Here is a 24,510-nt window from a genome sequence, read left to right as displayed (position 1 = left end):
GTAATATATTTACTGAGAAAAATGGTGACGTGTTCAATACTTATTTTACCCGCTGTATATGTGCTTCTATCATAATGAGATTATATTTCACAGATTATAATCAAATTAAACTTAATGTTTAACCAGTGAAGTTTCATTTAATAGCAGACCAAGGACCTTACTTCACATTCTAAAGATTAAAGATTTTCCTGATGTGAAARGCCTCCTGAGAATCAGTGATGCCTGCAGCCGACCAGGCGAGCTTCTGTCACAAAAATATAATTAATATCTGCAGCTGGTGGAGAGCAGCAGTGCAGCATCACAGCTGACAGTTGTCCCAAGAGTGGACGTCTRGACGAGTTCACCTCGTGGTCAGATGCTGCGAAATGCTCAGAGAAGCCACCAAAAACTACAAGAACCTCATTGAAGGCTGGACAGGCTCCCGTCAGTGGTTTTTTTCTTATAGTTCAAGACAAAAAAAAAAAAAACAGCCGAACAATTCACTTATTTGCAGCATCAGACAAACACAGATCTTTGTGAGAAAAAAGAGGCAGACTACCATGTTTTGAGTACAGTACTTCAGCATTTATTCCATGCAGTTGTTTGCTTTGATTTTATTCTCCTATTGCACTGTACACTGAAGAATACAGGAAACTGACAGGATTGGTTGATCATAATGCCATTCAACAGGGAACGAGAGCAAAATCAAAATGGTTCGATACATAGATTGAGGTAACATGATGTCCACAGTTAGAAAAACTAATTCACAGAAATTCAGATGTAAGTTTTTGATATTTCGATAAAAATGAGAGGAATGAGAGAAATTGGCTTCACGCGTGCCTCCAGGCTGGTTCTGACAGCCTGCGATGGGATGATAAAACTTTAGGGATGTTTCTAACTTCTTGTGCCTACGTACTCAACGATAACCTAAAAGATGAACGATCCTCCTGCAGAGTTGTATGATACGACGCTTTTGTTCTACCGTACAAATACTGTCCTCTTCCCACACTTCTTCATTGTGCTTCCTTTAAAACCACAGTTTTTAGGGACATTAAAAAAAGGGAAAAACATTGGTCATGACATTTTCTGAAGCTGCCTGAAACGATAAAGAATACTCCTTCAAAATAAATTAATTCATTAATTATGTAGGCCAGCTACTTAGAGAAACCTTAAATTAAAACACAACAATCATATTTCACAGGATGTAAGCCAGAGAAGACAGTGTTATCATTAAGAGCTTGATCAGATTACCCAGCCCGTCACGTTACACAAGGTTATTTCACAAAACCAAGAGAAACGGGGGGCGCTCGGGGTTTTTTCAAAACAATCCAGCAAAAAAAATGGAATTCATCCATCAGCAGTGTTTCAGATTCACCCTTGCTTTTACATCTCCCTGGAGTAGTGTTCAATACTGATACATCTTTATCATATTTTTAAACCAGATCTGTGTGATACGAGACAATATGAAAAAAAAAAATCATACCACACTGCTTTTTTTTTTTTTTTTTACATTTGTTTATATACTGGAATAACACTGAGATGTGGAAACCAAAAACAGCTGTAGGCCTCTTGTCTCTAGCTTGATACTCACGAGCCGTTATCGTTCGCTGCAACTCCGGCTGATGAGATTATGACAAGGGGGATTTAAAAAATGCTTTCACAAATGCAGTATCCCTCTTCAGACGATCAGGCAGGAAAAAGTTATATTGCTGGGGTTTTTAAGACGAAAATGTTAAAAGGAAACTGATTTTTTTTTACATACACAAGGTAAAATAAGTACGTGTAGCCATCGCCATCTAGAGGCTGTTCATATATTGCTGCCAATCAGCAACACAAAACCTGAGCATCGAACTCCAGAAAGGCAAAAAAGTAAAAAAACAACAAAAAATGGACAGAGTTTAAAGCCGGAGCCACCTGTCAGCGTGGTTAAGTCTAGCCAGCTAGACGTCCTGCATCCTGAGCAAGCCTCACCTGAGAGCTAAACTGCGTGAGAATTATTATTTATTGCTGTTCGTTTCACAACAGCAGACGACGATCGTTGTGTTCCTGATCTAGAAAAATACGAGGCGTGGGACACGCTGCGCCTCTCAACGCGAAGGGATACTGCACCTGGATCGCAACTCAAATCCTTTAACATTTCTTACAGCGATAAAGGGTTGAACATCAAGGCTTTTTTTTATTTTAAAATGGTCCTGCACGGTCCATGTGCCAGTCAAAGAACATTCCTTCATACGATAGTTGGTCCGGTCCAGTTTCAGTCTTCAAACGCTCCTGAGATGAGACTTGAAACTGTAATGTCTAATGATGAGGGAAGTGGGGGCTTATTGTTCACATCCTCACACACAAACAAACAAAAACTCCCCTCAGAAACTCCACTCGGGACATCTGATTGCTGACGGCGTGTCTTAAAGAGGGGATTTTTATTTTTGTTGAAGCTCGTCCACTTCACTTCGTAAAGCTTTTGTTCTTTTTTTATTTTATTTTATTTTTTTGCATCGTGCGAGCTGCACAGGCATGCTTTATCAGCTGCGTGGGGCATCGTGACACACGTATGGAGGTTTCAGAGAGGGAGAAAGGTCCAAGTTGTTCATGCTGGTGTTCATACTGTTTCCATGAGCTCATTGTTCCCCCGTTTCAGCCGCAGAGGGGACAGAATGAAGGAGGGGGGGTCTCTGCGCTGTAAACTCATAATGAAGCTGTTTGGTCAAACTGCCCGGTGTGTATTTTTTTGTTTGTTTGTTTTTTGTTTTTTTAAGGGGGAACTTTCACACGAACAAACGTTGAGAGCGATGCAGCTCCTCATGGCTGTCAGGCCTCAGAAACACGATACACTCTCATCATCATCATCATCCAGTCACAGTTAACACACAGTAAGCCCACGCTTAGTTTCAAAATGTCAGTTTTTGTTTTTTATCCTCTGCTCAGGTCAGAGAACTCCTGAATTTCTCCTCAAAACTCAAAATAAATTAGTGTTAAGCTATCTACTGTACATTAGCATTCAAACGGGTTTTCCCTGCCATGGGTTGCCTGGGTGCAGTGCTTCGATGAGGGGATTACATTTGACTTTGCTATAGGGGAGAGATTCTACCATCTTGTTCTCTTATTGCTGTGTTTGGTTTGGTTTGGGGGGTGGGACGTGATGGCTGCCAGGCGTAAAAACAGGTGCGGGTTTCACCACGAGGACGGAGCTGCCACTTTGTTGTTTCTGATGGTGGTATCAGAGCACTCCGCCTCTGACGAATCACAGTCCGAGTCTCCGAACTGCAGAGGATTCTGAGGGTCGAACGGGGAGAACAGAGATGTTAGTCACGAGATCTTTACATTCCAAATTGATTTAAAGGCACAAACGGCCGCCGGCCACCGACCTCGTAGCTGTGTTCGTCAGAGCACAGCTTCCCCAGCGAGATCTGAGTCTTCACCCGGCGGACGGCGCACTCTTTGTCAGAGAGTCCGTCCGACTGGGTGGAGATGTCGATGGGGATGTCCGGCGTGTGCGACAGCAGCTCGTCCAGGTGCTCCTCCTGACTGGCGCTCAGCTTCTCCAGGGGTCCGCTGTGGGAGTGGTCACTGGTGTTGCCCTCCTCCCCGTCAGAGGCCGACAGGTTCTCGGAGCTGAAGGTGGAGTAGGACTGGAAGCTGCTCATGCAGCGGTGAGGTCTGTCAGGAGGGGGGCGGAGAAAGGGGCCTCTTCATTTTCATTCAGCAGGGTTTTATTACGATGTAGGAAGAAGAATCGTTTAACTGAATTGCACTAATTGATTTAAAAATGTTGCAACACTTTTAAAAAGGTCAGGTCTGTAAACAGCATTTTACCTCTGTCTCCTTGGAAACTCTACTTCACTATCCACCTCTCCCTCCTCCTCTTCAGATGACTCATCACCCTGAAAACAGCGCAAACAGCTGGTAATCCACAGAAAACAGTTTCTGCAGCACAAATGTTCCCCACACCTGCATTGATTCTAGGCCAGGGGTGGGCAATCCTGGCCCTCGAGGGTCGCAGCCCTACACGTTTGATGTTTTTCCCTGCTCCAACACACCTGATTCAGACATTAAATTACCTCGTCCAAGTTCTGCGGTATGGAGGACCGACATTGACATAACTAGAAAAAAAATCAGAAATATATAAATGGACCAATAAATAAATTCAATGAAAAATGCGCCAATTAAATTTAAAAAGGAGAGCTTTACCTCACGTTTTATAATTTAATTGACCTTTACATTTATTTTTCCAACTTAGTTCCAACAAATAATATATCTTTGCACATAATTTACATTTTACTGTTTTATATATATATATATATATATATATATATATAAACAGTAAAATGTAAAAATGCAGGAATTAAGCAGTTATATGCAAAAATATAATATTTGTTGGAACTAAGTTGGAAAAATAAATGTGAAGGTCAATTAAATTATAAAACGTGAAATAAAGCTCTCCTTTTTTAATTTAATTGGCYCATTTTTTATTGAATTTATTTATTTAGCTGTCTGTCTGTATCCTTTTTGAATTATATTGGTGCACTTTAAGTGTATTTATTGATTTATTAGTCAATTTATATATTTACGCTTTTATTTTTAATTATGTCAGTTTCGGTCCTCCGTATGCAGAAGCCTGATAATCACCCATTCATTCAAATCAGGTGTGTTTGAGCAGAGAAAAAAGTAAAACACGCAGGGCTGCAGCCCTCGAGGACCAGGATTGCCCACCCCTGTTCTGGGCTCACCTTCCTGAGAGGCCTGATGGTGCGGGGCAGTGAAGAGGGGAGAGGGTGTTTGGGCTGGGTCGGGTCCAGTTCCTGAGGCTCAGCCTTCTTCGTGTCGTCTCCACCTGCCTCTTGGTCAGGTGCCCCCGAGGAGGACTGGGTGCTTTCCTGGGGGCCGAGCAGCGAGCAGTGCGGTAACGGCAGGTGGCCGAGCATGGCTGGGGTCTCCTGGCAGCGCAGGCAGCCGGGGAGGGGGTGAGCCTGGCAGCAGGGACACAAAGAACCAGCCCCCGGGACGGGATTGGAGCTGGTGGATGAAGTCCGCTGCCGCGTGTTGACGTCCATCGCCGTGGAGATGAGGTCAGGGCTGGAGCCGGAGACGAGGCGCTGCATGTGGTCAGTCTGGGGGCTGCGGAGAGCGGCGGCGGGGCCGAAGTACCGCAAATTGTTGGCACAGTTGACCACAGCTTCCTCACGGCCTTTCAGGGGGAGAAGCTGCCCCTCAGCGGGCGGGCGGTGATGATGATGATGATGATGGTGGAACGGCTGCTCCTGCAGGGACTGGGTGTCCTCCGGCACCCCAGCAGCCAGCTTCAGCGCAGCAGGAAACTCGCCGTGGCTTCCTTTGCTGTTGGCGCGGCGGTGGCGAGGCTTACTTCGGTAGCGGGTTTTTCCAGGCGGCGTGGAGACTTTGGGGCTGCCTGAGAGCGGGGAGGGGGAGGGGAGGGGGTCAACGCTGGGGATGCCATCAGAGCGGAGCAAGTCTGGCCTGTGGAGGGAAAAAACATTATGAACAGATACATTTCTCTAGTATTAGCTGAGAAAACATCTCCAACATTGACAGTTTGTTTACACGTCTCTGTGTATGATGTGTCACATTATTATTATTATTATTATGAACAGATAAATTTCACATGAGAAAGAACCAGTTCAGACCTTTTGGTGGGGGGCAGTCCAGGTTTGTGGGAGATGCTTCCTTTTTTCTTAATGAGCTTCTCGACAGCGTTGGACCTGACGATGGGTCGAACCAGGTGGCGTTTGTAGGACCCGGGGTATTTCTTCTCCACTGCCTGCTCCCTCCTACAGCCACAGCTGAGTTACTTTAGTTTTTATGATTCGGAGGAGATTCTTAAACAAATGATGACTTCAGTAACAAAACATTTATCTACGTACTTCATGAGTTCCTTCTCTCGGACCTCCAGTTGCAGCATGATGGCACTGAGCTCCATGTACAGGTTGTTGGCTCTCTCCAGCTTCCTCTCGTAGTGCTCCCGGATGTCCAGTGCYTGCCTGGAGGGAACGGGGCGATGCAGAGACACGTTACTCATCCTGCCTCTCTGCTCTCTAAAAATAGACAAGTGGGCTTGTTTACGTCTGCTGACAGACCTGAGCTCATCCCTCCTGCGTCGGATCAGCTCCTCGTCCAGCCTGTGGATGCACGTGCCCTCGCTTTTGATCTTTTCAAAATGTTTCTTCACTTCCTCCCTCCATTCTGCCTGTGATATCAATAAACAGAGGGAAAATGTGGCTGTCGAAGCYTGCTGAAACATCTGACTTTTATAAGAACGTGGTTCGTTTGTTGTTTTAGTCCAAACCTGAGACTTGAAGTAGGTCTCCTGAGGAGTTCCCAACACGTCAGCAGCAGCGATGTCAAGATGTAGGAGAATCTGACGGAACGAAGGTCTGTTTCTAGGCTTGCCCTGCCTGGAACCGGTAAAAACCACAAYGTGCTTACAGTTTGTCAGAAGTTCAAACAGAAGCAGCAGCTAGATTTGATCCAAACGCACCATGTTTGCTTCATGAGGATTTTAAATCCATCCGGGCAGGTGGAGGGGACCGGAAGGTGTAAACTGTTGCTGCCGACACCCCAAATGATGGCGGAGGAGTCGACGTCTTTGTAGGGAATCTCTCCTGTCAGCAGTTCCCATAACACAACTCCAAATGACCTGCGAGACACGAGTAASACGCACACCTCTACAACCAAACAAAGATTATTATGTTTCAAACGTGTCGCGTTCCCACTCACCAGATGTCGACTTTTTCAGACACGGGCTCGTTTCTTATGACTTCTGGAGCCATCCACGCCACCGTCCCCGCAAATGACATCTTTGTACTTTTATCGCTGAGCTCTTTAGACGTTCCGAAGTCCGAAATCTTCACAGTGTCGTTGTGTGTGACCAAAACACTAAAACAGAAAAAGAAAAACTTGATTTTTTTTCTCTTCCTGTTCCGTGACACATTTCACCGTTTTCACAGAAGCGCATTTCTGAGTCACCCCATTAGCTAAATGAGACTGATGCTTCCAGCGCTTTCAGCTATCTTTCTGCTGACTAATGGAGTGTTTGGTCCTGCTGCTGCAGCGTGATATTGATTAGAGAGACAGCTCTACAGATACAGAACCAAAGAGGATGAGAKAGGAGCAGCAGAGGAGGACTGAACTTTCTGTCTTCAGTAACACAACTAGCTTTTATTGTTGCTGCATTAGATCAAACGTCACGTTCTTCAGAGCTGAAGGAACGACTTGTTGCTGCTGCTGTGATCAAAGACACAGCTTGTGCGTGATAAACCAGCAGAACATAATAACTTTGCCATCCAATCAAAAGAAAACCCTGCTCACTTGGGAGACTTGAGATCTCTGTGGATGATCTTGTGCAGGTGGAGGTAGTTCATCCCGCTGGCGATGCCCGAGGCCCAGTCCACCAGCAGCCTGGGGGTCACTTTCCTCCCCGCCCTCAGCACTTCGTACAGCTGACCCTGTGCACAGTACTCCATGATGATGCAGTAACAAGGAGCCTGGGTGCACACACCCCTGGGGTACAATCAAACAAACACACACAGGGAACGCTTTTATAGACGAGACGATAAACCCAGAACTGAAAGCAGTGGACCGGAGACCGAAAATGATGAGACGTACTTAAAGCTGATGATGTTGGGGTGCTTGAGCTTTCGCAGGTGTTTAATGTCCGTCTCTTTCTGCTCTCGCACCTTCTTGATGGCCACCTCCTCAGAGCGAAACTTGCCCAAGAAGACGGCTCCCTGTGCACCGCTGCCCAGCCACTGCAGCTCCGAAATCTCCTCAAACGGGACTTCCCACATGTCTGCAATCAGTTTAGTTATATTTCATCACAACACTCTCTTAATGTGACTCTGAGCAGTGTAGTAAATAAACAAGTTTGGTCACATGCTCTGTAGAAGGAACAATTACAAGCTTATCTTGTAAGTTTCTTCAAAAATGAAGTTATATGCTTTGAGGCCAAACATTTACAAAGTATTTGAGGGATGCAAACACAAACGAATCACATAGTAATTGTATTCAGCCATAAAGACCAATATTAAACCTAAAGTCCTGCACAATGATAGCCTGGCCCGTGCCTTCCTATGCAGTTCTGCTCATTTCTAGTTTCCCTTCACTGCTKCATGTGGGACTTCTCCCATAGACGAGGATTTCTTCAGGAGAATTTCATCCTGGCCAATCAGAGAACACGTTGATTTTCTGCYCAGTGTCMGCTAGTTAGTTTAGCTACGGCAGTGGAGGAAGTGAATGAAGCCCGTCTGTGTTGATAAGGCTTCCAAATTAAATTAAATATTTCTGATAAAGCAGCAGCATCATTTACAGTTGTCTCGTTCAGCTCAGTACTTTTCTCCTCTCAGTAGGGTTGTTTACAGTGCACACGATTTCTGGTTAGCTTCTTAGCTTAGCCTCCHTTACAGTGGAGCTGGCACGCATACCAACAGATCCAATGGGCCTCATGCAAGAACCGTTCATACGCACAGATTTGTTCTTAAGTTGTGCGTACGAGTGGTTTAAGAGAATTTGTGGCATTCACCGATGTTTTCGTATTCCAAGATTTTTTTCAGATACAAACAAAATTTACGAGTGGTCCAGACCTGTCGTATATTTTACGAGCAGTCAGTCTGCTGTTATCCAGACGGGTTTTCTTCACTAATAACTTTATATTTCGTTATTTAGAAAATATTTCAAGTTGAAAATAAATCACACTCCATAATTATGTTGACAGTAGGTTATTCTGTTTGAACTGGAATTAGATTTTAARGACATAAATTGATTAGATTAAGTTAAATTGTCTTTTAATGCTGTTGTATAACACTACAATGTTAATATGAAGATCTCAAACTAAAAAACAACTTAAATTATGCATTAATTGAAGTTTGGAGACGTTATAAAATGCGTCTTTTCAGAACCGCATCTGTCACTTGCGACCGCAGGGAGTGGGGAGACGGCCAGGCTGGGGGGGGGGTAGTGGTGCACAACCACCCTTCTTCTGAATAAATGTAAACACAGTAACASTTGTTTACACWTAAATTAAAAATATTTGACCAAAGAAAAACCGGAGCTGGACTAGAGAGAGATGAATATGATTTATATTTTTATTTCTGACTGTAACGACCCACAGGAGACACAGCATTAACAGCACATTTCATTCCTTTAAGCAGCTCCTTTAATTCCACAGTTGACGCTGCTAAAGAGAACAATTTTTTTTCTCGATCTCAGAGAGCAGGACTACAATCTCCGAACTCGTAAAGTTCTTCTTTTTTACTTTTCAATGTCGTTTATGAATGGACACTTCCTGGTATGTGTGGCAGGAAACATAGCCTTATATGGTGTTTTTGGGGTGATAATTATGTAAATAACCTCTCCTCATGCACGAGCAGCTGGATACGAACAGGTGGAATTTACGCAGCTCATTTACACACTTTTCATGAAGATAGAAGAGCTTGTTGAATCTGACGTGGCATGTTCGTACGAACCCTTCATACGAACAAAAGTAAGATAAATTTAGGATAAGAATACGAACGTTCTTGCATGAGGCCCATTCATTTTAAACTTCAGCAGAGGCCATGCCTTTAGCAAGAATCGCTTCTCTATAGCCGASAGTCCAGACCCTTGTACGAAGCAAAGCGAAGAACAAGGGTCTGGTTTTAACCAGGCTAGCACATTGATGACCTAAAAACAACTTTAACTATCTGTGCAGTGCTGTTTTTGTTACGTAGTTTAGGAAACATCAGGAAGAGCAAAACTAGCAGCACTTAGAGCTCAATGCATGGCTGAATAATGGCCAAATCAAGCCCAGTTTTGTCTGACCTCGCCACATATCCGCGTGTCCAGCCTGAACAGGCAGCCCAGAGCAAGGTGAGTCTACCTTTACCAATGACCTCAATTCAAACTGACAGCAYTGCAGCCGCACTAGGCTTCAGCTGGGAACAAATATTCAGTTACGGTTTTTTGGATACATTTCAGGAGGGAATTGGGTTTTTTTGTCTCTCAGAGGTCTTTCAGAGATGGACACGTTCTAATTAAACAGAGAGGTTTTAGTTTTGTTAAACTGACGTCACACAGAAAGATGAACCCAGAGCTAACCTTGCTGTTGCAGCTTGTATTCTGTGGAATACGTTTTCCCTATAATGTTCCACACGGGCCGAAGACAACCGAACAGCCCCTCCAAGAAGCCGCCGGAGCCGGGCCCCACTCTTTGGAAGTGCAGCTTGATGTCGTCAGGGTGGTGCGGGTGGCACGGCCTCCCCTCCCCACTTTGGTCCACGGGACCGTCCCCGTCGCCCGCCTGCTCGTCCACGCCGCTGCCYCCCCCGCCGTGCTCGCAGGATGCCGGCGACCCCGCGTCCTCGTGCTCCTGCAGCTGAAGCACGCTGTTGTCGAAGTGCCCGCCTTCGCTCCGCGTCGAGTCCACACTCAGGGCCGCGTTCGCCGGACTGAGGCCGCCCAACGCGGAGTCCTCGTCCTGGCCGGGCGCGTGCAGCGGGGCGGGGAGGTTTGTCGGCGGAGCGAGGTCGGTGATGATCTGAGGAGGGAAGTTAGAGAGTGGGGCCTGAGGAGGTTGGGGTTGGGAGTTGGYCGAGTTTGATTTCTTCGTGGCGTCCCCGACCACAGTGAGTTTCAGCTCCTCCTTCAGCTTACCCACCAGSAGACTGGGGCAGGAAGTCCACGAAAGCACCTCTGGGGAGCTGCCCATGATGTCACGCATGTGCATGGGCTGCTCAGAAACGATGAGTTGGACGAGTCCTAACACATCGGTTAGTCTGAATGTTGAAAATCACCTGCAGAATGGAGAGATTAACACAGAGAAGAAGGAAAGGTGCATATTAAAACAACTGTACCATGGTCAATTTTCATCAAACATGAATAAGATTACAAGCGTTAACACGGTGACATCCTGTTACTTTCACAATGAAACACAGTCCTATCATTTCCACACATGGATCTGGGATTGAGTGAGATTACATTAATGATTATTATTTTAAGATATGAAGGGAAACCGCAGCAGATTGGAGGCTTAAAATCCATCTATAGAACATTCAGAGTAAATAAAAATGAGGCAACAGTGAAACTTAAAGTAAACAGTTGAATTAAACCAACCCAACACACACCCACATTAATACTGAGGCTTTTCCATCGCTGGCGCAGTAACGGTAAAGAAAAGGATTAAAGGTTGTTCCGTGCATTTTAGCTGCTGAAATAAAACATCTGGCACACACAAAGCTGCAGCAGGAGCGACAATRACAGCCCGTCAGTTTTCTATAGTCACAGAARCAACAAAAGATCTATGAAGTCCAAATGCAGTAAGTGTTACACAAGACACTGTTGACTGAGGTCAGAGAAGGGACAGAACACAACAGAAACAAACTGCAGCACCTATTTTCCTGATTGGTATCGGCCAACCTTTGTACACATTACAAGATTGGTCTTTGAGAAGAAACCTCAAAAAATAAAAGCACCAAAAATACAGAAGAATGTATTATTTTATTGCCAGGTRCATTTATCTTTACCTGTAAAATATAATATGGATCATATGGTCTACAATACTAATCTCAGCTAAAGCTCCATCTGCTGGCTCACATCCCACAGTTCTCATCAGAAACTACCTCTGGTGTCATCAGGTCACTCAGCTGATTGTGTGATAACCAGGTCTAACGACAAAGCAACATAAAATAAGCTGAAAGCTCATAAAGTGTATTAAGTGGATTTCAGGAGGAGATAATTTTCTAAAAAAAAGTAACATCTTAATATCTAATAATGACTTTATTTACAAACCTTGGACAAAAAAAAACCTCTATCAGCTGCTTCTTAAAAAGGCCCATTTGAAGTCATGAGGTCATAACCTCAATGATCCAATCCAGTTTAAAGAGGCAGCAGTAAACAGGAGGTTCAGCACAAGGATAGACGATGTGTACAGGCTGATCAAAGTCCTGCAGGGAGGAGATAAAGCTGTGAGCTGACTCTGTGTGACGTGGAAGTTTCATGGAGGAGACGAGAGCGGAGGCACACACACCGGTTTTACACTTGGATTGGATCAAAGTACTGTTTGGTCCTGATATGTTTGTTGTTCAAATGTAACACTCAGCGTGGATCCCACCTCAAACACTCAGATTGAAACAAAGTGATGCCGAGTGATTTCTGAAAGAGATTAAACGAGGCGTGCTCTCAGCCACCGGGCCATYTAGATGCTGTTTGCATGTTTGTGCAAATCCAGGTAGTGTGTCTCTGTGCATCCACCGGGGGGAAACCTGAGCGCTGTGAGAGCGTGGCGGCTGCCAGGAGCTCATCTATAATGCAGGCCCGTCTCTAATCAGGCTGCTGAGAGTGCAGGGGAAGGAGAGAARGCTCTCTCGGGTATCCAATAAATCCGTCCCGTTCCAGAGCAGAGACAAACGAGCTGCGCCGACAGAGGCCAGTGGTGTAATTCCACCTCGCAAACCAATTCTTGGAGCCGGGCTTTTGACGTGAGCCGCGGCAGGGTGGACGTGGTCTGCCGGGCAGCAACGTGCACATTTATCCTCACGAACCGTAACCTTTGTGACCAAACTGAAACTCTGCGATTATCTCTGAATAATGACCACAGAGCGCAGTCCGGTGCCTTTCAACCTTTTCCACGTCACCAAGCGGAGCAAAGAAACCTTTTGCTCCTTTTCATCAAACCCTAATGGAAGATCTCAACGTGCACACAGTCCCATGAATAATGTCGGCGCCTGATTGAAACGGGTTTCATTTACATGGTCATTTATTTACGGGACTTTCCGAAGGAGATCGCAAGTTTGTGCAAGGACACACTGAGCATCCAGCTGCTGGTGAAAAAAGAGAATTTGCTCGGAAAAGGATACAATGAATATTAGTGAATATTATTTAGGAGAAAGCYTGGAACGGGAGGGACAGAGGGGGAGAAATTATCAGGCTGATCCTTTAATCCCTCTACAGAGCTATGTGCACAAACACAAACCTTATTCTGTCCTCCCACTCACTTTGTTTCCTTCTTTTCTGTTTGGCCTCTCTGATGCCAACTCCACGTCAATGCATTACAGTATGTATACTTTTTATTTGTTATTTAAAAATAAAGTAGTGATAGACTTCATGTGTACATATACACAGGATTTGTTGGTGAAGTGGGGAGGGATCAGGTTTACACACATATGCCCAGGGCGTGTCTGGCAGAAGCCAATAATCCCACTACTCCCAGAAATCCACTGGGGAAAGAGGTTCGTTTTTGTAGCAGTCAGCAAACACCGGAGTGGTTGTTGGAGCTTTTTACAAACAGCAGCTGAACCTTTCAAACCGGAGACACTTTAAACACCAACACAGACACACACACACACACAGCGTCAGCAGCAGTCTCATCTGCCTCTCCATCACTCTGCTCCTCATTAAGAGAAGCCCTGCTGGGACCCACCGAGGGGAACCTCCTTTCAGGTGACAGCTGCGTCTCCGACAAAGGACCAATTTAGCCTCCATCCCCACCTCATCGTTCACACGTTACCATGTCAACGCTGCATCCATCCTGACCTTATGCTTGCAGTCCCACTCYATCTCATTCAGCTTTGAAGGCCACAACTGAGCACATGAAAGCTTTCATACAGAAACAATGTTTTTTCATGTAACAACAATGTAACCATTTTTAAGTAGAAATACTGCATTACATTAGTCTTAAAAATGGATATTGTGTAAAAATATATCTAATAAACCCGTATTTTATTTATTTAAAGTGTTTAAAGTAAGAAATTGTGTCTTTTTTTTTTTTTGGAAAAAAAATTTTCAATTAAGTGTTGTAAAAGTAAGTGACACAAATAAAAAAAACAACTGGAGGAGCACTTTATAACTAATTAGGATAGCTGGAAACCAGTCAGTAAGAGGACTGGGAATAAAAAGAGCGTTTTAGAGAGGCTCAATCTCTCAGAAGTAAAGCTGGGCAGAGGTGTGTCCAAAAATAGTGGAACAATTTCAGAATAACGCCCCTCAATGGAAAACTGGGAAYACTTTGCATATCCCATCATTTACAGTTAATAATAATATTAAGGCTGCGRYATATTTGAAAAACCTGCGATGTGCGATATTGGTGCTTAATATTGCGATGACGATATGATTTGCGATAAATGAACAAATACCAAATACATAATAATGCATTTTTGATGTCTTTCTGCTCTGGATTCAGAGCAAAAAATAAAATAAAATAAAATAAAATAAAATAATAATTTTCATTCCGAAATGACTTTTTTAAATGAAGGGATCCATCCAATTGGCCAAATACATTAAGGGCTCTATTTGATTGGTGAAATACTTCAAACTTCCGTCTGAGTGACAAAACTTGAAAATGCAAACTTTTGAGCCAACCATTTATTTCAGTTTATGCAGTTGTTGCGATATGAATATTGCACAGGCTGTTACTGCGATGACCACGAATTTTCTATATATCGTGCAGCCCTAAATAAAATCATCAAACAATTTCAATTATTGTTAAAGATTGTTGGTAAAAGAAGAGGTGATGCTTCACAGGGCCTAATTTTGTTCAAATGGAGGTTATAACAATAACGTAAAGTAAAAATTTCACTTTTTCCCCACAGATATTTTCTTATTTAGAGATTTTAGTGACACATACACAAAACCGTTGACTAAAATGCATATGACTGCACAGATTACCCTCTAATTTGCTCATTTCCAGGAGGAACAACAAATAGCTGCATTAGAACCTGTCTGTCCCTCCTGAAACAAGTGAAACACAGATGGTGAGAGCTGTGCTGGTCTCTACAGAGCATGTGACTTTGTTATCCTCAGTCCTCTCATATCTGCACCTACTTCTCAGATCTGTGCAGACTCTGGACTCTCAAGGTCTGAGCTCAGCGCGTGAGTAAACAGTGTTACAAAATGGAATCCGACGCTCACAGATGTCTTTGTTATGGCTGGAGACGACAAAACTAGACAGTTTGTAGCAAAGTAAACATGAAATTATATTAAAAAGTTTTGTTTTGATTGTAGGGATGTTTAAAARCAGCTTTTAATGGAAGAAACTGAATAAACTGCTGTAAACTAGTCAGCAGATGATGAGCATCTCATGGCTGACATTTTGTGAAAATCCTTCTTTCCTCATGTTCCCGTGCCCTCTGGTGACTCGCCTGAGTTTAATACCTGCGATGGCCGGAAAGCAAAGCAGGCCACAGTGCAAAAATAATCCTCACCTGCAAGTTATAAGGTGGGAAAATAAGAACAAGGTCAAAGCTGCAGCTAAAGCCACAGGGAACGGAGCAGGTGGACTGTTAGTCCTGTAAAGCCAGATTTTATTCTGGGCGAGGATAAAAGTGAATGAATGAAACAGCAGAGCAGACACCGAGTGTTGTGTACGGAAAATAAAAGTGCGTAAATCCAATTTAACAAATCACCGCTCTCGGAAGGAATCCACTAAATGTCAGCAAGGAAAAAAAAATAAAACTATGAATCATTGGTGCTCTAAACAAAAAAACGGTTCCTCAAATAGCCTCAGCTGGTTCCAGCCGGTGTAGGAGAAAATAATAAACTGAAGAAAAGAGAGTTTGATCCACGGACGCGTCACTCGCTCTCTCTCCTCCAGACTCGCTGCAGTCAGGGCACACAGGACAAACACCGTCCATACTGTCCTCTGAAAAGCTTACAGAACTTCAAAATCAGTCATCCAGGTGACCATTTCCTTGAAGTGAAAGCGGGATGACAGGACCAAGAAGACTGCGGAGGAGGAGATTTACTCCCAGAAAAGAAGAGGTGGAAAAGGGAGATAAAGGAAAGATATGAAGGGTAGTGTTTTTTTTCACAATAAAAGCAGAAGAGAAATAATATAAGCCAAGCAAATCTTAAAGGAATGCACATCACACACCACCTTTAATYCTGGAGATTTAAGACTAAAATAGTTTTATTAATATAAATGAGCTGTTTTGAGCAACCTAAAACTTTTGCTCAATCTAATGTAATAACATGAGATAAACTCAGATTGTTGTAAATGACTCTCAGCTGCTACTGCATCAAATATTAGCTCAATATCTGTAAGATTGACTGACTTATAGTCATTCTTGTGTTTTCAAGGTCAACTGGTTGGAACCACCGTGAAGCTTCAAAGGTTAATGAGTTTTTTACCTTTAGTTTCATTAAAAATCATCCACTGGTTTGAGAGATTTGTTTGCATCACCTGCTGCCGAATGACAAACGCGGGCAAATATGAATGTGTGAAAAAAAACAACAACTCAGAATCTGTAGCTACTTTGGCAGCTTGAGGTACAAACCTCTAACGAGACTCTAATGAGAAAGAGTCCCAAAGCAACAACAAAGGGCACAAGAGGAGCCGGCTCCATGTGATCTGGGTCTGTCGGCCCTGCACGGCCAGGAGACAGCAGCATGCCAACGCACACACACACACAAACACACACACAGCACACTAGAGCAGCTGCTGCAACAACAATTCCCCTTGTGCTCCTTTAATGGGGACGGTCTGCCCGGCCCGCCAACAACAAGGAGAGAGACAGACAAACATGCATATTGCAGGAGTCTGGCTGTGACTGACACCAATTTTTAATAGATGGAATATGAAAATACACAAAGCCTAAGAGCTAAGAAGAAAAAAAAGAAGTGGAGTGTATGTCTGGTGGGAGTGAAGGGGTGTTGGACTACATGTTTCATCTCCTGTCTGAAGACAGACTTCACCACAGCAAAAAAGCCAGGAAATCAATACACATTAGTGCTACAGCTACAGTACCTCCTGGCTTTCTACTGTCCCTGCTCGCTCTTAAAAAACACAAATCTTAAAAGTAAATCTACCCCAGCAGATGAAGTCAGACACAAAGGAGGAGAAACTCACAGATTTGAATGAGCTGCCATTATTTAAAATGGAAAAAAAAGAAGAGTGGATGGATCTCTGCTGCTCCACCCCTCCTCCTCTCTCTTCTAAAGCCTGACCGCTGGCTATTCATCCTGTGCCGTTACATAAACATGCTTAGCAGGGGACAGAGGTGGGCTCACTTTAAGCTTCCCTCAAGTAAATTAAAAGATGCAAACAGGAGGAGGACAGACGAACAAACAGGTGAAAGGAAGTAAAACATATGAGGTGGTTAATTGAGAGGTTGTGGGTACAAAACACGTGTGTCCCAGAAAAGACAAACCATGACTCAGACTCAGATTCATGTGGTTGCATAAATAAAACAAAAAGGTGGGACTCAGAGGAGTGGTGCTACTTTAACCTACGTCTTCACCTGTCTGTCCTTCAGAGGGCACAGACAACACTGCATCAAAAAGCAGCAGCAGCAGCGTCACCGCCGAGCCGAAAATAGCTCCCGCACGCACCAACGCATGAGCGCACACAAAACTCCTGCAGCTCTGCTGACGATGAAACCCCAACATCGGATCCACACGCAGACATGGGAAGACGTCTCTTTACACATATGTGATAAACTGCAAATCAGAGGAGACAGGTACCCACGAGGAGGAGGAGGAGAGGAACCTCCACATCAAACACTCAGATCAGGAGATTACTCACAGAGAGAGCTCAGATTCATGGTCCTGTCTCAAATCCGATGGAGGACAGAAAAAAAAACTGGCCAAACTGACAGCGAGTAAAAATTTTTTTAAAAAAGAGGCTGAAAACGGGACAAACATTCCTCTGACTCCCGCAGCACCTGGTCCAGGAGTGGGCGGGCGGCGTGTATCGCCACCGTGTCGCTGAGGACCTGCTCACGTCACACTTTTCATGAATGGAGGTGTCTGACGCAGCGAGGACGCACCTCACGGAGCAGAGGAGGAGGAGGGAGGGACGACGAGGGGGTTTTCGTAGGTGGAGTTTTCGGCGCAGACTCGGAGAGGGAGGAGCGAAGCGGGATGAGGCAGAACGCAAGAAGAGACGAGATGCAGGAGGGGTGGCGGCTGGTTGGGCGGGGGGAATAAATTTCAAAGCAGCACCAGCTGGAAACAGCAGGTTCGGCTGCTGTGGTGTTTCTGTAAGTAGGACACAGTTTCTGCACAAGAGAAAATCCTTTTTTTTTTTACTGAATCGGTAATCAGTTTTGTTCAAGCCAATTGAGACAATTGTGAGCCGCCCGACGCTTCGACTATTTGCATTTCAATGCAACACGAAGGTGTGAAATCTTTAAAAATGTGCCTACAACACAAAACATCTCAACRATATCCTCTGTAGGCTTAAAGTTTAATAAGTGTTGTCTTTATGCTCATGTTTTTCACAGAAACACAGGGAAAAGTAAARATGAACAAGAAGCGAAAAGATAAATATGGGATTAATTAAGATAAACACAGACAAGAGAGAACGTCTCTTCTAAAAATACACATATGAATGCAGAAAGCTGAACAAAAGCTAGACTAAATGTGAAACTGTAGCTCAATAACCTAAGAATAATCTTGACAGAAATTAAAGCTAAAGGGAATGATTTCACAACTTGATTACGCTTTTAAAAATACACCGTGCAAACACTTTTTTGCTGCAACTTATCTCACTGGGCTGCAACTGTTAGAGTCAAACTGGTGACCCAAAATTTTATATTGTGGTAAAAAATTGCATGAAATTAAGGCAAATTTTCTGTTMCAGTCTCACTTTATTCTCAGTGTTTGTGAGCAAACAACAAGGGAGTAGCGTGGCTTTGTTTCCAACAACCAGTTTTAGAAAATCACTACTCATTTTTCCYTGCACGGCTTGCAAAACACACAATTTGCCGTCCACCTCTGCCCAATTTAGCTCGTTTTGTATCCACATCCAGCTGCCCGTGGGTTTATAAAAATACAGCTATAATGATGCTTTTGAGATGAGCTGGACATGCTCGCAGCAAAATCCAGGTGGGGTTGGGGACCCTCTCGTGTCAACCCTGTGAATATTCTGAGAGAAAATTTGTTTCGCAAATTTTTTAAAACATGTGAGGATGACGTCTTTCACATTAAACGAGATGACAATCCAAGGTTCAGTATATAAGCACTTGTGCAGAACAGTATGAATAAGAACACCTCCAATAAAAACTAAGCATATCATAAATAAATAAATACACTGATGAATCTTCAACGACTGCTTTCCACAAATTAAGGATTTAGAAAGCAACCAGTGCAGTAGCTTTAATACAACGTTAAAGTGCCCGTGACATCAAACTTTTGTAATAAATGTGAATGRGTTTTTGGAAAGAGAACACTGATAACATTTTGCAAAACAAATTTCACGCTGTTGAGATGAACAGCTGTTCAGATATGTGCATGTGAAGAAACAGGAAGTGATGTCAAAGGCGAATATCTGCATGTAAGCAGAGTGATGCTACAGTAATTAGGGAAGAATTTGGTGTTTCTTTAGATTATTTTGAGTCACTATCAGAGTTGAAGGAGTTTAAATTGTTTCAATAAACAATGATTAGAGAGTTTCTTTTCTTAAAGAGTTCCCCTTTGATGTCACTTCCTGTTTCACTTTTCTGAGCCAAATTCAAGAAAAGATAAGCCAGTTATGAGACAAAATGGGCAAAATCATGTGTATTATGCTAATTTTCTTAAATATAAATGTTTTCTTTGWCTTTTTGTATTTGAAGGATCAGCATGTCACAGGCCCTTTAATTTCWTAACAGAAAAGCAACAATAACATAAAAAAATTAAAAGGGCAGAGCCTGAATAGAATGTCATGGGAATTATGGTTTTCTTTTCCCAAAAAGGTCATCTGACMTTCCTCACCATCTCTTTGTAAGCTCAAGTTTCCTTTTTTATTTCCTCATGGGAGCTGTGTGTGTAATTGTGTGTTTCTGCATATGTGTGTGTGTAGAGTACTGACCTGTCAGAATGGTTCTGAGCATCTCAGAGGTCAGCACCGTGGGATCTAGTCTCCAGTTACTGCTTCTAACCTGCACACAGACACCAAGCAGGAAGAGGAGTTTTTAAATGTCGTTATTTAATTTAGTAGTTGTTGATAACTGGAGCATTTCTGACAACCAGGACTAAATGAAGTGGTTTTAGCTGAGATTGAATCTGACTGAGGGAGTAAATCATAAATACAAAGATTGATTGTAAGGGGAGTCCTGTGGATGAGGGGATGAACTCAGAGAACAGATGCTTCCCACATGGAGCGCTTGTTTCAGACCTAACCCTCTGGGGAGGGTGATGATGGGGTGGGGCAGCAGAAATGTAATGGTGCATAAAGAGCATTGGGGGTTGGGATTTTGGAGCGGCATTGTCCAGACTCCCCCMTGAGGGAACCCTGAAGGAGGAGGAGGGCTCGCATCCTGGGGCAAAGAGCAGTGGATAAACTGCGTGAAATGAGCCACAGTGCAGATGGCTGCTGGCTCTTTGGAGATATTAAGAAACGGGCGTGTGTTCGGCCTCTTAAAGTTTCTCTTTTTGACGCACTGCTGATGAACTTATCTGGCAACAAGAGTGGTTCAAGAGGTTCATTGTTACTGTGCTGCTGAAGACAACTATGCACACATTAAACAAAGCAAGGGGKTTTCCAAAAACACTGCTCCAGTTAAATATTGACAAAGTGGAAAAAAGACCATCAATATCCATACAAGAGTGTGATCCTAATAACAGAGCTGTTTGCTCAGAAGGAATATCAAACCTGTTCTAAAATCCAAAGATCATTTSAGCATAACCCTCGGTGCTTGCATGAAACACACATTCAAATACTAAACTGTATACAAAAACTTTAAAAAAGATTTCTACAGACGCTGCTAATTCAGCTGTCATTATGTAAAAAGTTAAGACGACTCCTTTAAAATTTTAGTTTTTACAAACCCACACCAGCTTTTAATAAATATAATTTATAAAACATACAGGGATTTTTCTGTTTGTCATTTTGTTTAAAATGACACAATGCACATTATATTTCCCACTAACATACTATATACATGTATCTTTGTACATACTCTATAATACATGTATATCATAAACACTACTATCATAGGTGAAGTACCATATGTATATATGTTGTGCACCCTGCCTGCACTGTTCTGTTTCTGTTACCCAAATTTTGTTGCTGTTTTCTTTGCTATTTAGTTATTTGCTGTTCAACATTTTGACTTTACACTGTATATATTACTCTAAATTTTTGTTTATTTACTCTTTGTGCATCTACTGCAAACTGTGAATTTTATATTCAGTATTGTCTTTATTTTTATTCTTTATAGCGAGTCCAAGAGTTTCTTCTCATCCTAAGAATTTCATTGCATTGTTGACCCTCGTTAACCTGCATATGACAATAAATGAATCCTGAATCCTATGTTTTAAGAACCTGTCACACGATAACGTTTTACACAACTTGTGCTGACTTGTGAAAATTTTGTTATGACCAAATTACTATAGGTTGTGTATTTTTCATCTAACCATTATCATCACAGTATATAGATTTATGTAGAATTTTTCTTCCATCTTCAGTGTTGGAAAAACATTTTCATAATTTCACATAAGTTGTCTAAAACATTTTAGTGACAGGCCTTTACCAGCAGTTTGACAGGTTAAGGAAATAAAATATTAAAAATAATAAAAAAGACTACAAAAAGAGCACAGCCAATCAAATTAGAAATTAGATAAATGCAAGAATGAAAATAATTTCATAATTTATTATTCTGAAGCAGCTTTCCAATAATCGTTGCTGGTCTGCTGATCAACTTTTACTACAAATAAATAGCATTTGGCATGTTTTTTCAGTTCCCTAAAGTGTTTGATTTACCGCACTTTTGTGCAAAATATTTACGAGTAGTTGAAACTTAATTATGTATTCTTGAACAAAATGTAAAATCTACAAAAAGGAAAAAAAAAACAATGTTTAAAGGACTTATTTTGATAAATATTAACATGAGAGTGTTGAGTTTTACATCACAGCAACATTAATCCGTACTTTGTAGTTTTTACTGTTATCGCATCATTTGACCCTTGTTTAAACTTTTGTATTTGCTGTCAATAATTACATTTCCTGCTCAATTAGCAGGAGGATAATCTTTTCTAATTGCATCAGTGGTCCGTTGTATACAATCATAAGATGACTTATTTCTTGTCGCTGTCGTTTAAAATCAAAACAATTCCAAAGCAAACATTTAAAACTAATCTGACCTCTGTTTCTCTGCTGGGATTAATCCAGTGATCCTCCCGCTCTGCTGCCATCTCCGACATGAAGCAGAGCCGCTCAGATGTGGCCTGGCCTCGTGTCCGAGCTGTAAACCACACTGACTCAGCACCGTCATGCACACTCATTACTATTTCACCAGCAGCTGAACAGCAGCACTGACAGCTCCGGTGTCCCCTTCATCAATAAGAGATGAGCTTACAGAGGTTTACCTTTCCAATCTGCCAGCACGGGCATGGCCCAGATACAGACACGCCAACCTAAACCCACACATCTATAATTACTGACAAATATACAACACCTCTATGAACGACAGRTACATCCTGCAATGTGAGGACACGGAGTAGGACTCGTGTCTTTTCACTAATGTTGAATAACCTGTGGGTTATAACTAAAAAGACATGTTTATTTTATATCATGGGGAGGAAATCAGACAGTAAGCAGCATTCTCATAATAAAACTTCAGTTTCTTTCTGTATTCATGCCACAATGTAAACTAATATAAGTTCTAACTAGAGAGTTTGCATTTTTTTTGCAAAAATCCAACATGAATGCTCAATGATGAACAATTTTCACAGAAAAAAAWGTACAAAAATGTTGCTATTTGTTGTAAAATAGTCAAAAAGCTGAAATTTGCCAAAATAGTAGCTAAAACATGACTGAAAAACCTGAATCTAGCTAGCAAAAAGAAGCAAAAAGAGCACATTTGAAGAATTAAACAGCTGAAACAAGTAGCTACATTTAACACAAAAAAAAGAATTTAGRTGAAAATAGCTAAAAAGAAAAGATAGCTTAAATGGCAGAAAACTGCTGCTGCTTAAATTAGCAGAAAGAAGTTCAAGAACAAAATTAACGAACAGTTGGAAAGAGCAGAAATATAGCTGGAACAGCAGAAAAAACTAAAATTAGCTAATCAGGAATGGACAGATGCTAAAATTAGCTCAAAGAATTAAAAATAAGCAGTACTAAAACAAAAGGTGAAAAGTGCAGGAAAGGTTCAACTATTCTGAAGAATTTTAAGGATGTTGAAAACAGCTTTATTTAGTTTCCCTGAGAACAAAAATGTCAGAAAAGGCTAAATATTTCAAAAAGTATAAATTGCTGAAATTCCAAAAGCCATAGCCGGAATATCCTGAAGGAGCTGAATGTTTTGGTACATAAATTGCTGAAATAATTTGTAATGTTTTGTTGTTTGAAGCTTATTGTTTTTTTGAATTTATTATTCTTTTGAAAAAAGGGGCAGATATTAATAAAAAATATCTTCTTTCTGCTACCTTTCATTTTATTTGTGTTTTGTATTATTTGTTTTATGTATAGCATTTGTTTTTTTTTAAATTAAATTAGTAAATTTTTAAAATAAAAATAAATAACACAAAACTTGTAAAACGTATGTACCAAAAGAAAATGTATTGAAGAAAAGTTGATCATCTCAGTAGTGTGAACGTTTTATAGCAGAATATTACTGGGGCTGCTACCACTTCCTGTGTGTGAGGCTGCAATATTGGATTTTAGTTTGAAATTCAACTTAGGTGAAGGCTTCAACCAATTTCTCTGGTCAGAAACTAAGAAACTAAAACTTCAGAGTTCAAACGAAATCCTCCATCTGTGCTGATTTTATGCAAACCACGACAGCAGGTGAGCTCAGGTGATCGGTGGTTTTACATGAACACAGTGAATTCTGCCCACAACAGTCGCTGATGCTCTGTGACAGATAATACTTGAGAGATTAACGTGCTGAACTGACCAATCTGCGCCGAGAGGAAATTACATAACAATAACTGTTCCACACCCCGGGGGGGATTCAGCCTGCAACAATCCATCCCTCCTGATTTCCTCTATATCGCGAGCGCAGGAGCAAACAGATGAGGAGCAGCAGGCAGAAAGTCCGGTTGTACCATCCTCTCTCTCTCGTGCACCTGCTAATCTCCTGAGCGCAATTTCTCAAATTACACGCAGAGCAATAATGCTGAACACAAAAGTCACTGTTAGATAAGACAAACCGGTTTAAGACTCCCCATCTTTGCATAGAAATAACGAACTTCTTGGAATTACAGAAATAATAAGAAATGAGCATATGTGGGAAGGTCACACTAACTTCTGATTTAAAAAAAACAAAGCGCAAGAAGTGAGGTATCACCTTAAATTTAAGATTTAAAAAGCTGCTGTTTTAATGTTTGAGATTTATGCAAATTTTAACTTGTGCTGTAGTGATATCTAAAGCTTTAGTCTACTAAAGTTCAGTTCTGAACTTTGTACAAGATAAACCAAAAAAGTGCACTTTTGTTAAAAGCAATAAGAGTTTTTGTTTTTTGTTTTAATAAAAAAAGGAAGAAGCCAAATATGCTTCTTTGATTAGTGATCCAAAGTTATAAAGCTTTCATTTATTTAAAATAATAAACGTTCTAAAATTTCAGAAGGCAGACGTAGGGACAAATAATTTTACTTAAATTATTTTAAATATTAAACAACAATAA

General features: G+C 42.0%; 1 protein-coding gene across 5 annotated transcripts in view; it reads right to left on the bottom strand.

Annotated features, from left to right (window-relative positions):
* Positions 1-542: 542 nt before the first annotated feature.
* The window catches only part of map3k13 (mitogen-activated protein kinase kinase kinase 13), a 26,008-nt gene continuing 2,040 nt past the window's right edge, over positions 543-24,510 (bottom strand). The window contains exons 2-16 of one of the 5 annotated variants that reach the window (XM_014032880.1): positions 19,751-19,820; positions 10,625-10,760; positions 10,066-10,504; positions 7,600-7,783; positions 7,303-7,494; positions 6,712-6,870; positions 6,473-6,631; positions 6,281-6,389; positions 6,072-6,181; positions 5,859-5,975; positions 5,622-5,765; positions 4,707-5,454; positions 3,793-3,860; positions 3,345-3,666; positions 543-3,252 (exon numbers count right to left, since the gene is read on the bottom strand). In XM_014032880.1, the coding sequence (XP_013888334.1) occupies positions 3,151-3,252; positions 3,345-3,666; positions 3,793-3,860; positions 4,707-5,454; positions 5,622-5,765; positions 5,859-5,975; positions 6,072-6,181; positions 6,281-6,389; positions 6,473-6,631; positions 6,712-6,870; positions 7,303-7,494; positions 7,600-7,783; positions 10,066-10,504; positions 10,625-10,693 (2,922 nt within the window). In that variant the 5' untranslated portion in view covers positions 10,694-10,760; positions 19,751-19,820 and the 3' untranslated portion in view covers positions 543-3,150. Of the gene's footprint in view, positions 3,253-3,344; positions 3,667-3,792; positions 3,861-4,706; positions 5,455-5,621; positions 5,766-5,858; positions 5,976-6,071; positions 6,182-6,280; positions 6,390-6,472; positions 6,632-6,711; positions 6,871-7,302; positions 7,495-7,599; positions 7,784-10,065; positions 10,761-17,482; positions 17,686-19,750; positions 19,821-24,510 lie in introns of those variants that run through there. The other 4 variants (XM_014032876.1, XM_014032879.1, XM_014032878.1 and 1 more) reach the window with 4 other exon arrangements.

This window comes from Austrofundulus limnaeus, unplaced genomic scaffold (genome assembly GCF_001266775.1).
Source record: "Austrofundulus limnaeus strain Quisiro unplaced genomic scaffold, Austrofundulus_limnaeus-1.0 Scaffold1565, whole genome shotgun sequence".
Taxonomy (NCBI): domain Eukaryota; kingdom Metazoa; phylum Chordata; class Actinopteri; order Cyprinodontiformes; family Rivulidae; genus Austrofundulus; species Austrofundulus limnaeus.
The sequence above is the reverse complement of the archived record's forward strand: the minus strand, read 5'-3'. Positions and strand labels throughout refer to the sequence as shown.